We start from the raw sequence: 15988 nt of genomic DNA on the forward strand, positions 1-15988 counted from the left end.
GGATGAAAAAAAAAAAAAAGAAAAGAAAAGAATATTCTGGTCTTATAGACTGATCATTCCAAACAGGTAGCTATTCTGACAAGCTTTGTAATCCCAAACACTTCACCAAAACTCAAAGAGCAAAACACTGCAGTGGCTATTTGGGTTATCTGCTTTGGAAATAAAGAATACTGGAAAGAGTAATAAAGATGTTCACCTACCAGTTTAGAGTCGTTGACTGGATCATTGAGGTGCCTTTCTGCTGCCTCAAATTGTGATGTTTTGTGTAGGGCTTCCATTCTCTGTTGCTCTTCTTTCTGTTCGACCTCACGCTCAATGGCAAGTAGACGTTCCTGAGAGGTTTAATAAATGAAACGGAGTTAAGGTTTTGACAATTCTTTGTAGTATGAGTAGACTGCTGTTGTTTAAGTAAGCAAATGAAAAAACCAAAAGCTTAAAGTTTCATTTTATAACGTTCTGTTTTTACCTAAAAAAAAAAAATGAAATAAGTATCAACAAAAACTCCTTGGAAAGCTACTTTGAATTTTAGTATTGTCTCCCATAACAATTTGTTTCAATAGAAATATTATGTTTCAGAACTATGACATGAATTGTCCCCTATTAAGTACAATTGACTATCTCTCTTTATATATACACTTAAAACGACATTAGTTGTAATGATATTCAACTCATAACAACATTGAGCCAAAGTCTTGTTTTTTTCTTCTCTCATTTATATTGATTGTCAAGAAATATTTAAAATTATGACAAAAAATTTAACAAATCCCGAATAAAGCCACATACCTACTGGATACAGATTTGACAATTAAAAATGTAGGCATTCAATGAAATCAACACTTTTAAGGTCATGACAACTAATGGTAATGTTTGCTTGTTCATCAATCAGTGAATATTTGCTGGTGACATATTAGTGTTTTGCATATGACAGCCAGTCAGAGAGTGAATAACTCATCCAATGAAAGGACTTGCCTACTGACCATATGAAATCAATACTTTTAAGATGTCAACAATCAATGACAACTCTGGCTTAGTGACCATCAATGCCGACTACCAACAATGGGAGAAGAAAAGGTAGTTTGTGATTAAGAATTTCTTCACGTCATCAACTTGACAGCATCACCAAAATCACAAGTCCAACTTTTTAAGGACCACCAAAATCTCCTAGCCTCTAAGGGCCTCCAAAAACTCCCAGCCTCTGGAACAGCTCTTTAATGAGCCACTACAGACCCCTTATTGCCTTGCATTTTACCTTCAATTTGTCTGTATTTTATATATTTCTTGGACATAGCAACAGTTTGTTATTACAACATAAAATCGCCGGTCCTGACAATGTCATTATAAGCGGGTCGCACTGTATACATATATATTTTTTTTAATGAAAAAAGAAAAAAAAAAAGGACTTACTTGATGATGTCTCTCAGCTTCTTCCTTTGCTTTCTTGGCATTCATCTTTTTCTTGAGAGCAGCCTCTTCTTCCTGTCTAAGCCTCTCTGCCTCCATCTTCATTTCATGCTGAGGATTAAAAGAAGAAAGATTCATTTCACTCTCTACAGAATCCAATTCAAGATCTTTAATAATCCTGTGGAATTACAACTGTGGAATTGACATTTTTCCAACATATTTTCCTGAAAAATGGTGTATCATAAATTCAATAAATGAGTTTGTGGTAAAATTTCAGACTTGTATCTTTTATAGTCTGGTGCTAGAGGCTTTTAAACTTTTCAGTATTTTTTCTCACACTCAATGTATACATGATAAATTTACTTTTTGTTCAAATGGCATCAAACCTCACCTCTATACGAAGACGTTTCAATTTCTTCTGAGCGAGTATGGTCCTGACCGATGCCTGAATCTGCACAATGGCTAGCATGCGTTTCTGTACATACTGACGTATCAAGTAGCCACGACAATATCTCTGGAAAGATCATAAAAATACAAGATGCATTTGAAAAAAACCCGGATAATAAAAATACAAGATGCATTTGAAATAGACTCAGATTTTTTTAAAGCATATCATTCCATTTTGTTTAAGGAGGGTTGGATCTTAACATTAGATTGATGATAAATAAATATTAAATAAAACTTGATGGGCTGGATTATAATTAAATAAATTAAAATTCCCTTTATTCCTCCCATAGGGGAAATTTGTCTCTAGAGTCTATTCCAAGGGAAGACTGGAATAACCCAGGCATCAGCCGCAGTGCAGTACCACAGATTGAGTAGGACGAGGTGACTTGCTCAAGGCCACACAGTGCAGCGGCGTGTGATCAAACTTGGTACCTTTCGGGCCCGAAGCAAAGACCATACTGCAGAGCGACACTGCACCCAATATAAAATATTATATATATTTTCTGATCAAAGGAATAATAAAATTAAGCAATTGTGGAAATATAATGCAACTGAATCTTTTACAAATATGAAGTGAAATTCGAAAGTTAATTAATGACAAAACCTAAAAACTGGTGAGAGTTTGAATGCAAAATTGCAAAACAAAATTACCAACATTTAAGGTGACTACAAGTTAAAATTGAATGAGAAGATTTAAAGGGACAACTCTCTCTCTCTCTCTCTCTCTCTCTCTCTCTCTCTCTCTCTCTCTCTCTCTCTCTCTCTCTCTCTCTCTCTCTCTCTCTCTCTCTCTCTCTCTCTCTCTCTCTCTCTTACCTGTAAGTTGAGGGCCCATCCACGAATAACATTGAATCTGGCTGTGTATATCCTTGACCTTATCACTGCTTGTAGTCGCATGTAGCCTTGTTTCATCTGTGAAAATCAAATTGATAACATCTTGGAAACATTACACGACATGGCATACTATATAAATAAACAAATAATATACTTTTGTTGCATGACATTCATTGTTTCTAATTTGAAAACACAGTTGACAAAGATCCACTATTTTGGTCACAATGATCATGTCACAAGAGGTCAGCATTTCACTGAAAAATTTAAGTATAAAAAAAATAAATAATAAAAAATCATTTTGTGAAATTCTAATAATCGATTTTCAAAGAGTATGATGTTGCAGCTCCTCTAAATTCTCTATCCTTTATTTCCTCCTCATTGATTTAAGAATGTAATGGGATAATTAACATACATCACCCTTGAAAACTTTAGTGGAGGTGGAACATTGAAAGACAAGAAAATTCAAAAAGGTTTTGATAGAGCCTCATTGAACACTTACAACCAAAAATCTTCTTCTCTCTTCATGACATCGGATGGCTGTCTGTGTCATAACAATGGCTTTCCTCATCTTCAAGAATTGGCGTCTGCAATGCCAAGACCTGACAGTCTTCTGGATGACAAGGATTTTCCTGGTCAAGGTCAAATCTCTCTGTTGCTCCAAGTAAGCATCTTGAGCATCCTGTCAATTCAAGCATATAGGCTGATCATTGATTTGTGCTTTGGTTCTTTATAAAGTCATGAACTATTAAAAATGATCAAAACAGAAAGAAAGAGAGAGAGAGAGAGAGAGAGAGAGAGAGAGAGAGAGAGAGAGAGAGAGAGAGAGAGAGAGAGAGAGAGAGAGAGAGAGAGAGAGAGAGAGAGAGAGAGAGAGAGAGAGAGAGAGAGAGAGAGAGAGAGAGAGAGAGAGAGAGAGAGAGAGATAGAATAAAGCGAAAGAAAAGAAAAGAAAAGAAGAAAGATAACAGATTAAGAAAAGAGGCTCAATATTTTTTCCAGGTGTCTCCAAATTCAAATATGAACAGCAGATCAAAACGCAGTTTATATTTCGAAAAAATTACTAGAATGCCTATTTCTAAACGAAGAAGGCACAAATTTAAAACTCTTTGATATCATTCTTGACATTGACAAGAGAAATCTTGTTAAATTCTCATCACTTCATTCAAATGTGGGTTATTTTGCCTACAGTATACAATAATGATATAAATCTATCTGAGAGGTAAAGGTACCACACATAATGTCTAAGAGAGGGAGTGATCTTGATGTAGAATCTGCATTCAGATAAAATCTAAACACAAATTAATAACATGTGCCATGAGGTAAACAGTTACCATTTAAATGGTTAAATGGGAATTTTGGGAGAAAGACATTATTTACTCAAACAAAATGAATTTTTGTCATAAAGAAAATATATTTTCACAGTTCAAGTTTAATGCCTTTACAAACAAGATAATCCTATTTAAAAAGGCGACACTTCTGTATTAACATCAAGATAACTAACACCAGTCTTAAAATTGATTGGCCAAGTCTATCTATCCACATGTGTTCACATCTGACCTATCTCCAACGTACCAGCATTGCTTCACTACTAAATAGTTGTTTCTATCTGGCTCCGTTTTTCTTTATCACAGGAGAGATGTCTTATTATTTCAGCACACCATGAGAAACCAAACAAGACTGACATTCTTGTCCACCAAAGACCCCAACCAGATTATTTCAGTGTCAAATTGTGGGCAATGGAAGCTTCAACAGCACTGTCAGCATTGACTAACTTGCACTTATTTATAATTCATTGAAAGCAATGAAGTGTCCAATAATACTCTACCTTCAAGAAAACTTTAGTTTTTCCAATCTGGTAATCAGTGTTTTTTAAGACAGCAGCACAGATCTTTACAGAGGCAGCCTTACACTCTACAGTGTGAGATGGGCCTACTCCATCCACCAGAATCCTGTAACGATCCACAAAGTCTGAGAACAAGTGACGAATTGGGTAGCCTGCCCTTCTAATACGAATGGTCTCCATCATACCAGAGTATCGTAGCTGCTTGCAGCACAACTCCCTGTCAAACAGCTGGCGAGATAAGTAAATGAGATGATGTTCATAATTAAAATTGGTGTGTTAAAAATATCATTGCCATTTCAGCTCAATTAATTTCAATGACCAAATAAGAAATGACCGTTTTCAGAGATGCCAACCTCAATACAAGAAAAAGTGTAAGATCGTTTGTCAAAAACAGTTGATGTTTTGGGGAATGTGAACCACAATTAAAACTCTCATTAGATAATTGTGAGTTTGTGTTAGCAAAGAATTTCAAAAGTTTTACCTTTTTGGATCTTTAAAATGATCTATGGTACCAAACAAACCACTAATGCTACTAAATAATAACAATAAAGATGTATGGAATGGAAATCATTCCACAGAATGTACTAAAACATCTAACTAAAACTCCTTCTTAGCTATGGGGGGATCAGATTAAAAATTGATAAATAATGAAAACTGGTTATGATATTAAAAATACCACATTTAGGAGGAAACGCATACAATTATAATTTTTGGTCTACAGATGTCTGTCTTATTCAGTAAAGCACATTATGAACACACACACAAATGACAAATGAAGTATATAATATTCACTTTACGCTGCAGTATAGAAGGATGGTAAGAGTAGAAAGGTTGTGTGTATGTGGGTGGGTGGGGGTCACTAACAACTTTTCAGTGTCAAAATAATGACAAATATAAGAAAATTTAACACGAATTATGAATGCTCTTACCACAGGTTTCTTAAATTCATTGGGCTTGATGCATCTGACAAAGAATGGCTGACAAGCACTGAGAGTTTTCATGAGGGATTCCAAGGATTTCTTAAATTGAGAGGCTAGGGTGTGGGCCTTCTTTCTTGTGTCTGTGTTCTATGGGAAGAAGATGTATCAACAAAACAATACACATTAATTAACTGATCTGTTTTTAAAAGAAAAAGCGTGAGAATTTCTTGATAATCTATATTTTCTGACTGTAGTAACAACAAAAATAACACTGCATATACTTTGAACAAGGCCAGACATAAAAATTATTCAAGAGTGAGTAAGCATAATTACAATAGTTTTGTCAATGACATTCTGCCAAATCTGAAGGCACTGGTTGATCGTGTTACAATAGCCAATAAATAATAAGATACAGTTTCAATGAAAGAATATCAAAACAGAACACCGTAAGAATACCATTTTAATTCAATATACATGAGACATTCCCTTTAATACTACTTTTCATGCCTGATATGCTCAAAGCATTCCACATTTTAAAATTCTTTTCATTAATACAAGCATTCCAGAATTAAAAATTTACATAACCTGTTGACCAATTGCCCCTGGCCAATTCACATAGACAAAGCTAAACTTTTAATTCCTTCTGTCTTTCAAACTTACCATGGAGATATCTGTATTGAACAAATTAGTAATAAACTTGCTTTTGGACGCCTGGATTAATTGGACAAGGTCTGTACTGAATGTGTCTCGATTCTTTTCCAGGAAACCTGAAATAGGATTAGAGCTTTGTTAGGGCTTAGCTTCTCATGTCAAGTTTGGATGGATAACATTATTTCTCTATTAATGTTTCCTACCTTTAAAAAAATCTATCATACCTATAAGGCCAATAGTTAAATCTGAAATTTGCTTAACTCTACTGTTAATGCAGAAGTTTACCTTGAACACTTTTGAAACATTAAAAGCAAAGGCACACAAATTTACACAGCTGTGTTAATCAGCATTTTCTGATTCCAGATTTTCGACATCAGAAGCCAATGGCTCCAACTGTACAGCATACAGAATGTTTCCCTCAAGGCTTGTCCTTTTGCCTATTCAGCTATGTGCGGGTGGTGGATCTAAATATAACAAAGTAGTAAGTGTTTTCCAAAGACTAATATTCTTTTCAAAAGGCAACGCGCAGTTTCACTCTTCATTTTATAAAACAGAAACTACAGAAACTACAAAAACTCTGGCTTCATGGGTTCAAAGGCCATGACAAATTTAGAAAGTATTGTAATTGAATCATATAATTCAATCATATAAAAACATTTATTCCAAAATAGACAATTTCAAATTAAGAAAGATATACTATACCTCTGATGTCATAGAAAACAACACCAGCAAAATGGTTCAGTCCAAAGTTCTGGTTGACAGCAGCTTTAGGCTTCAAATAGTTGGTGTTACTTTGGTGATTGTAATGGAGTTTATTTAGGAGAGATTCATCTGTTCCCTGTTGCCAGATATCAGTAAAGGAATGAAATAAGGGAGATGGAGAAAAGGGGGGGGGGGGGGGGGGGGGGGGGGGGGGGCAAAAAAAAAAAAAAAGGAAAAAGGAAAAAGATTTTCTCTATGCATTGATTTTTTAAAATGCAATCCAATATAAGCTGGAATAATCTTCAAAATAAGTCCTACGTCTAACATATGGATTGGGTTTATCACATTTAACAGGCAAAACAGACAATGTGCTCAATTTGGAATAGCTCAAGTTTAAGAATGTATCATTGACCCTCCCAAGTTATGTCAATTAAGGGGAAAAAGTATTGTGAAAAAATATAGGAGTGAAAAGGGTTCGTTCTTTTCTACCTCAAAACAATCCATGCAACTTGTTTTTTTTTGTTGTATTTTTGTAAAATAGACCGTTTACAATCAGAATATACACTGAAATTAAGAGCTTTGTCTAAAAATGGGGTAATTCCACTTCAATGAATCTGACTTGGCCGAGAGTGCAAGCTCTCTGGGGTTCATAAAAGTACCTCCATTTTTTCTTCATTCATTTTTAGTTTAATAGGAGATGAAATCACTCCAAATTATGTTAGAAAACTTTTAAATGCCCATAAAAGAGATCGGAGGAGAAAAAAAAACATTCTTGTGAAACCTTAAATGCATTGTAAAATTGGAGAACAAGTATTTCATTATTCAGTACCCTATTTTTTTGGAGCCTCATCACGTCAGATGCTAAAAATCCTCAACAAATTTTAATACTCATTTAAAACATTTCATTTTTGAGACTTCAATGAACTGAATTGTTTCTGTGCTCTACTTATTTTTGTTCCTATGTCATAATAATCAATTTGGTTTAGAATTTGTGAAGTGCTTAGAGCTTGTTTTAATGAGATGAGGCGCTACATAAATGCCTTGTACCATAATTTAAAAATCTTTATTATCAGTCAACTTACCTTGGGAAATTTGCTCTCCTCATCAACCAATGCCATGATGTTCATTGGTTTCACAGCGATGAGATCAAGGGCTTCCTGATTGTCCAAGAATTCTATATTTTTCCAATTGATTCCTTCTAAATTGTACTCTGCCTGTTCTAGCTTGAAAATGTGTCTGACAAAAAACTGCTGTAGATTCTCATTGGCATAGTTGATGCACATCTGTTCAAAGCTGGAATCAGAAGAAGGAATGGAATAAATGAGGGATTCAAAATTTCCAGTCCGAATCAATGATACCATAAGAATTACTATAGAGCCAGGCTAGCCAGGCTAGGTACTCAGTGTGACATAAAGATATTATTGTGCCTGCCATTACTATCATTCTCAACACAACCAACTATGTTGAAAACTGCTGAAATCGACCCTCAACAAAGACCAACTTAAGAACTATAGACCGATGTCAAATCTTACTTTATTGTCTAAAATTATTGAAAAAGTGGTTACACATCGTAACCATGAACATCTACAAGATAACAAATTATATTCTAGTTTCCAATCTGCCTACAGACCAGCTCATTGGACTGAAGCCACTGTGTGTGTAAATAATAATATCGTTAATGACTTCGTTAAGAAAAATCGTGTTGTACTTGTAATTCTCGACCTCAGTGCAGCTTTGATACCATTGATCCAACATATTCTTGTGCAGCCTTTGATACCATTGACCGACATATTCTCACCAGATTAAAAAGTGTATATGGCATTGATGAGGCAGTCTTAATTGGTTTTATTCTGATTTGAGTGAGAGGAGGCAGTTTGTTAACATAAATCACAAACATGTCTCCGAAACTGTTCCTTTATCTTTTGGCGTTCCACAAGGATCAGTCTTAGGGCCTCTTTTATTCACAATGTACACTGCACCTCTGAATGCTGTCAATAGCTCTTTTTCTACTGGCTATATTGTTACGCTGATAATAAACAACTTTACTTTCCTATTGACTCGTATGATGAGCACGAAGTTATTCCAAGGTTGGAGTCATGTATCACTGCCATTAAAGACTGGATGACAATTAACAAATTGAAATTAAACAATGACAAAACTGAAACATACTATTGTTAGAAAACAGCTGCTCAAAAATGTAATATCGTCTACCCATATTAATATTGTAGATTGTAAAATAAGTAGGATAGAAACAGTGTCCGAAATCTTGGTGTTTATTTTGAAGGTAAAATTAATATTTCTAAATATGAGTTAATTGTAAAGCGCTGCAGAGCACTTTTAAGTGGATGCTTAGGTGCTATAGAAATATATTGTTGTTATTATTATTATTTAAGTCAACATCTTAGATAGGTGACTCAAAGATATATAAGCAGACTTTTAACTACATTCAAAGCCAATGGGTAAACTTCAAGATGACCAGCGAAAACACACATTGCTTGATGTCAGCCAGACAATTCATCCCCACCACCATCTCTATTAATAAACCAGTTTGGGAGTTAGGTCTAATGTAAGTCCTGCTGGATAAACTTTGTGAAAAGTTAAAGTCTCATCAAAAAGGTGACAATCGAATGTCAATGATAGATTCTGCACAATATACTGGGATGGACCATAGCTCCTGTGGCCACATGGCTTACCACTTAGTTATTCAAGAACATAGGTCAGGGATTCTCAATGACAAAAAAAGTAATTCCAGCAGCAATTCTTTATCTATTGTTAAAATCAGTTAACACTTACCTGTTTTTGTCAAAGTTCTCAAAGCCAAATATGTCCAAGACTCCAATAGATTTCCTGTAGGCAGCAGTGGACTTTGGCTTGTAAATGGCATTATTGATCTTATCCACAATCCATACAAACATACGGCCATAGATACCTGTATGATAATATTGGTTTTGTAAAATAGCTAGTACAAAATAAATCTTAACATGTAAAACAAAATAGTGTTAGCAATAAAAATGAAAAGAAGGAAGTTCCCTATCAAAGAATGGTATGAAAGGTTTTGACAAACGTGGACAGAAGCAGCAGATGGTATATATTTGAAAGAAAAACAAAAGTAATCATCAGTAGCTCAAAAAAAAAAAATAATGGAGGAAATGTATTTTGAAAAGGCTTTAAAGATATATTCTCTCATTGGTCCCTTTCAAACAAGTTACTTTGTATTTAACATCATAATTCCCCAATATTCTCTCCATGATCTCTTTAGAACAAATTACTTATGATTCCCCAATGTGCCTAATTTCAAATATTACCAACCTTTAACAAAGGCATCCCTGACATCAAGAGAAGATTCTTTGTTCATAGTGTAAGTGACACTCTCCCCTTTGGCCACGATAGTTTTGGTTGTAAGAGCATCTATTAGGGCTTGAGCATTTACCTGAGTTGGTGCAAAAAGGATAAAGTGATTGAATACTGTTACTGAAAAACAGGCTGAAACAGAAAATCTGTAACAGATTTACCAACAATGAAATTCAAAATTTTGTTAAGAATTTTTTTGGAAGAAAAAAATATTTTCACCCTGAGAGATAGATGGAATAAATTTTAAAATGCAGGAAAAGAATATATATCAGCCAACCTCTTACAACGCTGTTGATCTAAAAATATTGACTATGATGAAGCTGGTGACTAAGAAAGTGATGATGATGAAATTGACAATGAATGATGGTGACTGATAATGAAATGACAGCAATGATGTTGGTGATGATAAATCTCCTGACATTACACAAAGAGAAACTTAATAATAAAGAACTTTTTCACATAGAACAGTGGGCATTTTAAGGAGAGAAAAAACACATCTAGCAATAAAAGGTAAAACAATTGGAGATAGTGTAGGTACCTCAAAAGTAACTCAATTACGATGATAAAAAAAAGGAATAATTTGAAACACCAACTCAATAATAAAGGGGGTTCCCCTTGAAGAATTGTTCTCTCTTTTGTTCAATTTTTTTCCAAGTACAAATTTACAATATACAGAATACTGACTGCATAATTCTGAATTCCTGTGATTTTGAGCGATATAAAAAGTAAGAATAATCATAATGTGCCGGTCATCTAATATTCATTAATCATTTTCCTTCCTACCTCTAGTTGCCTGGCCACCTTGTTAATGTATGAAATGTCTTTGATCTCTGTAGCTTCTATATTATCTAACTCAATTTCTGAAGAAAAAAAAGACACAAAAAAGGATAAGGGGGTAAAATAAAGAAGATGGAACTTTGTTGATAAAACTTTAAAAGTTGCATTTGCAAATGAGAATTATAATTGTGCATACAAATCTTAATTTTAAAAATGATGATCTGGAAATTATGAATCAAGTCTATTTACCATAACAAAAGAAGTCTTTACACTCATATGACCAAAGGAGCCAGAGATTATCCACATTTCTATAGTGTTAAACGAACAATAGCAATTGCTTGCTACCCTCTGGATACCAATCTATTGTAGAGTACTTTCTGCCAAATTAAACAGACCCCATCTATAGGGGCAGGAGTTTACGTCAAAAAAAATATGATCAAACACCCTAGTATTAGTATTGATACTTGTCCTTTTGTGTGTGAAGCAAGTGCTCTTGCAACGGAGCTATCAGGACACACTATCCTTGATGTCATAAAAAGAGACAATGTTGAATGCAAGACTATCAATAGAGCTATCGTATATAAAAATAGGGCCAGAGGGTTGACAGGTTTGTGTATTGTTTGTTGATATGCCTTGCTCAAAGCAAACCAAAAAAACAAAAACAAAAAAAAAACAAAAAAACAAGCAAAACAAAAAAACAAAACAAAAAAAGTAAGAACAGTTGACATCGGCGCCTCCTAATGAAGGAACCTTTAATATTCTAAATGGTTTAGGTGATTCATTTATTTGCTAAACTAAACATTTTAAAATGCTTGTGACATCTTCAGATCATTTTTAGAGCGAAAATAATATACATTCATGAGAGAGACAAAAAATATAAGAAGTAACTGGAACGTTCATGGATAAAAGCACATTGGAAAAAGAAAGACCAATGTAAGAGTTACCCATCAGTAATCAAATCATGCGCTCAGCCTACATCACCTACATTCTAACCAAAAAGGGCTGATCAGAGATAGAGGTAATCAAAACAAACAATGATCTAATCTAACAAGTGTATATGGAAGGTTTTTTCTTTGGGATGTTGTTTTTGTTGTATTTTTCTTTCTTGCTTTGTCTGGCACTTTTCATACACATTTGTTCAGATCTTTATCTTACACCGATGTCTGCTCCCTAGTTTCTTAATCAAAACAAAGGCATATAAAAAATGAAATTGTAAGGAGGAGGAGGAGGAGGAGGAGGAGGAGGAGGAGGAGGAGAAGGAGAAGAAGAAGAAGAAGAAGAAGAAGAAGAAGAAGAAGAAGAAGAAGAAGAAGGAGGAGGAGGAGGAGGAGGAAGAAGAAGAAGAAGAATGAGAAGAAGAAGAAGAAGAAGAAGAAGAAGAAGAAGACGAAGACGAAGAAGAAGAAGAAGGTGGGAAAAATATGTGGCATAAAATCAAAGCTAAAACTTGACAAAACCAAGACATGCCATTCCAGGACATGGTTAGAAAGTCAAATTCAAGGGAACAACATGCTTTAGTGCCTATGCCTACCATTGTATTCCACATTTCCCAGGTGTAACAAAGCAGAAAGAATCTTGAGGATTTCCCACATATCACTGTCTTTGAACATGAGGACCTTCATGGCAGATCGAATGTCAGCATAGTCTTTCTTGTCATCACGGCCTTCACATTCTATATTTCCCCCCTGTTTTGAATCGAATAGCAGGTGTACAATCGAATCTTTTATATCATACTTGATGAATTTTACCACACAATTTCTCCGTTAGGTATATAATATATTTCACAGTAACACACAATAATTATCATTTTATCAATTATATTATATGTCAATATGCATTATTTAGACAATTCATTGCAAAGTTGTTAACCTCTTTTCTTTTTTTTTTTAGCTTTGAGCTTTTTTTTATATAACCACTAAATGTGCTCAAAGCACTTAACAAGGGTACCTGGTCAACAGCAACATTTAACATATAGGACGGGACATGCTGCCTGTTAGGCGATATTACAATTTTTCGGACAAAGACAACGCTGCTAACGGCCAGGTACTCATTTTACATCTGAGTAAGGTGAGAGAAAGTGAGTAAAGAGCCTTTTACAAGGACTCAACTATGCGCCGAGTGCGAGGCTCGAACCCAGGACCTTCCGATCAGAAAGCGAGTGTCATACCACAAGACCACATAGCCATTTGTTGATAATGTTCTGTAAAATTAACATACTCAGAACTATACTTGACTTTCATTTTCTCTTTTTTGTTGTTGGTCAGCATTTCTTACATACTTTGCTGCTTAAATCACTGATTCTCAAATCATGGTCCAAGGACTGGTACAAAGCAGTCAATTAGCCAAGGCACAAAAATGGTTTCTAAGTTTCACAGTAATTTGCCACCGACCATTTTAAGTCAGATGGCCCTTGGAATCCAAAAATTTGAGAACCACTGGCTCAATAAACACCATTTGATAAGATAAATTATTCTTTAAAAATTAACTAAAAGTTTGGGGAGTAATTACTTATAAACATACCTGTATAAGGTAAGAATAGCTCTTGACGTGGCTCAGCTCCAATTTGGCTTTATCCTCTGCACTGAGGCCAGCCAGCATGCAGTAGAAGATATGGTAATTCCTCTCATCATGCATCTGGCTGACAATACGGGACTTTTCCAGCAGATACTGTTCAATCTTTGCACCTTCTATGACACCTTTGTCATTGAAGTGGATGTCAATGTACTTGCCAAATCGACTGGAATTGTCATTTCTGATGGTTTTTGCATTTCCAAAGGCTGTAATTAAATATTCAAATCATTAATAAAAAGAATAGACTGAAAGAAAATTTTACAGCCTTAGAATAAAATGTAATGTAAAACAGATAAATGCTGGGTTTGACAATTACAAACAAATTAAGACCAATATATTCTTATTAAACCATTCATCATAAAATTCTAAAAGAAACCCCACAAGCAAAATACCTTCTTATTATTGAGAATAAAATATGATTGATGACAAAATTCTGAAATGATATACATTTAGATGTTCAAAATATACTTAAGACAATGCTATGATACCCTTGTTAAACAATTACTGGACTTCACTTGTTCAGTTTTGGATCCAAAAGAGAGGGAGGAAAATGAAGTACACAAAAAAAAAACAAAAAAAAAACATATGCATGCTTTCATTTTGTTGGTTTTTTGCTGGTTTTTTTTTTTTGTTTTTTGTTTTTGTTTTTTTTGGGGGGGGTTATTAAGGGTTTTACAATGCAAAATTTTAAAGTAATTTCATGAAAAAATTGGATCGTCTAAAAATCCTAGATTTAAAATTAAAAGCACCTGAGTAAAACTAAGTAAAGGGGGACTGATTCAAATAGAGAATGGAAGTAGATTCCAAGAGCGAATTATCAATGTACCTTGTTTGAGATCGCCTGAAAGTCCCTTCCAGACATCAGTGCAGGATCCCACAAAGTGGAACACACTCAAATGCTTATAAATTATTATATTCAAAGCAAAAACCTATGGGATAATGTTTACAAGGGAAAAGATATTTCCTAAAACTAATATTTAATATCATATAAAAGAACCCCAACCAGAGCCAGGACAAAAACCAAGCCATCTCATTCCAAGATAGAGACAGAAAACAGATATTGGGGAATAGGTGACACAGCAAGAGGAGTGACTTTCTTGCCCACCATGAAATAATAATAAAAGAAAGAAAAACACATGAAAAAAAAATGCAATCAGATGTTACAAATGACTAATTGACTACTAAAAGTAAAGCAGATGCCTGCATCGAGAAATTGGATATTTATTTCATCAAGAGTACCGACTAGGATTAAATAACAACTTTATACAAAGGCGTAAACAGGCTTATATAATTAAATTAGTTAAATAAAATTGATTGGGCAATACTGGTATTAGCTGAACAACACTTGAAATGTTACACCTTAAAAGAAAAAAAAAAATGAATGGACATAATTTTAAGTTTATAACCATTATATAATTCCTCTGCAGTAGCCCATTTCTTTAGACATTTACACCTTTTTAATTTCTGTATTACCTTCCATAATTGGATTAGCCTCCAGAATCTGTTGTTCAATCCAAGAATGTTGGCCTGAGACAGCAGCCAAAAATTGAAGAATTAGCTTAGTGCTTTCTGTCTTTCCTGCTCCTGACTCTCCACTAAAGAAAAAAAAAAAAAGAAAGAACAAAAGATCAAATGATTTCAACTACTGCTACAACCAATGGGATTGAATGTAGTCGGTTCCCTGAAAAGGAAATGATAGCCAAACCTAAATTCTTTAGCCCTCAGGAATGACTCCTGGGATAGGGCACATATTGAGACAGGGGATGAGCAGTGAGAGACGTATGCCAGTTTTAAAATGGGATGCCATAAGATAAAAATAGCTGGCTGTGAGAATAAACACAGCTTTGTAAGCGCACTAATATTGCACATTGATAATGGTTGTAGATTTGTCATATCAACTATGCACAGCATTGATTGTTAGGCCTACGATCCCGTTAAGCATGTAGTAGGCATTTCTCTGGACAATATGAAACTCACCTGATAATGACACACTGGTCATGCTTATAACGCTGCATACTGCTGTAGGAATTATCAGCAATGGCAAAGATGTGCGGGGGTAGCTCTCCTATCTTTTTGTCCCTGTACATTTGGATTTGCTCGCCTGTGTAGATCGGGAGGATTTCATAAGGGTTGATGGCTACTAGAATGGAGCCTGTGTAGGTCTGTGGAATGTCAGTTTAAAAAAAATTAAATACAATTTCAAGTTTCATTTACCTTAAAAGTCAATAACTGGATCAGACTGTCACTCAAATGAAAATATTAAAACAAATAAACACAGGCTGAGAGAGAGAGAGAGAGAGAGAGAGAGAGAGAGAGAGAGAGAGAGAGAGAGAGAGAGAGAGAGAGAGAGAGGGAGAGAGGGAGAGAGGGAGAGAGAGAGAGAGAGAGAGAGAGAGAGAGAGAGAGAGAGAGAGAGAGAGAGAGAGTAGAGAGGGGAGAGGAGAAGGACAGAGAGAATTTATGAAAAAAGGAAATTTTGAATTTGTGATAC

General features: G+C 34.7%; 1 protein-coding gene across 2 annotated transcripts in view; it reads right to left on the reverse strand.

Moving 5' to 3' along the window:
- The window catches only part of LOC144980972 (myosin-VIIa-like), an 88620-nt gene that overhangs the window by 32665 nt on the left and 39967 nt on the right, over nt 1-15988 (reverse strand). For both annotated transcript variants that reach the window (XM_078928999.1, XM_078928998.1), the window contains exons 4-20: nt 15475-15659; nt 14971-15092; nt 13447-13703; nt 12458-12611; nt 10933-11009; nt 10108-10228; nt 9592-9727; nt 7881-8091; nt 6799-6934; nt 6106-6212; nt 5455-5592; nt 4508-4753; nt 3182-3361; nt 2665-2760; nt 1793-1915; nt 1405-1512; nt 201-332 (exon numbers count right to left, since the gene is read on the reverse strand). In XM_078928999.1, coding sequence (XP_078785125.1) covers nt 201-332; nt 1405-1512; nt 1793-1915; nt 2665-2760; nt 3182-3361; nt 4508-4753; nt 5455-5592; nt 6106-6212; nt 6799-6934; nt 7881-8091; nt 9592-9727; nt 10108-10228; nt 10933-11009; nt 12458-12611; nt 13447-13703; nt 14971-15092; nt 15475-15659 — 2529 coding nt within the window. The remainder of the gene's footprint in view (nt 1-200; nt 333-1404; nt 1513-1792; nt 1916-2664; nt 2761-3181; nt 3362-4507; nt 4754-5454; nt 5593-6105; nt 6213-6798; nt 6935-7880; nt 8092-9591; nt 9728-10107; nt 10229-10932; nt 11010-12457; nt 12612-13446; nt 13704-14970; nt 15093-15474; nt 15660-15988) is intronic.

The sequence above is a fragment of the Berghia stephanieae genome, chromosome 10 (genome assembly GCF_034508935.2).
Source record: "Berghia stephanieae isolate SIO BIC M18660-M18661 chromosome 10, UCSD_Bste_1.3, whole genome shotgun sequence".
Classification (NCBI taxonomy): Eukaryota; Metazoa; Mollusca; class Gastropoda; order Nudibranchia; family Aeolidiidae; genus Berghia; species Berghia stephanieae.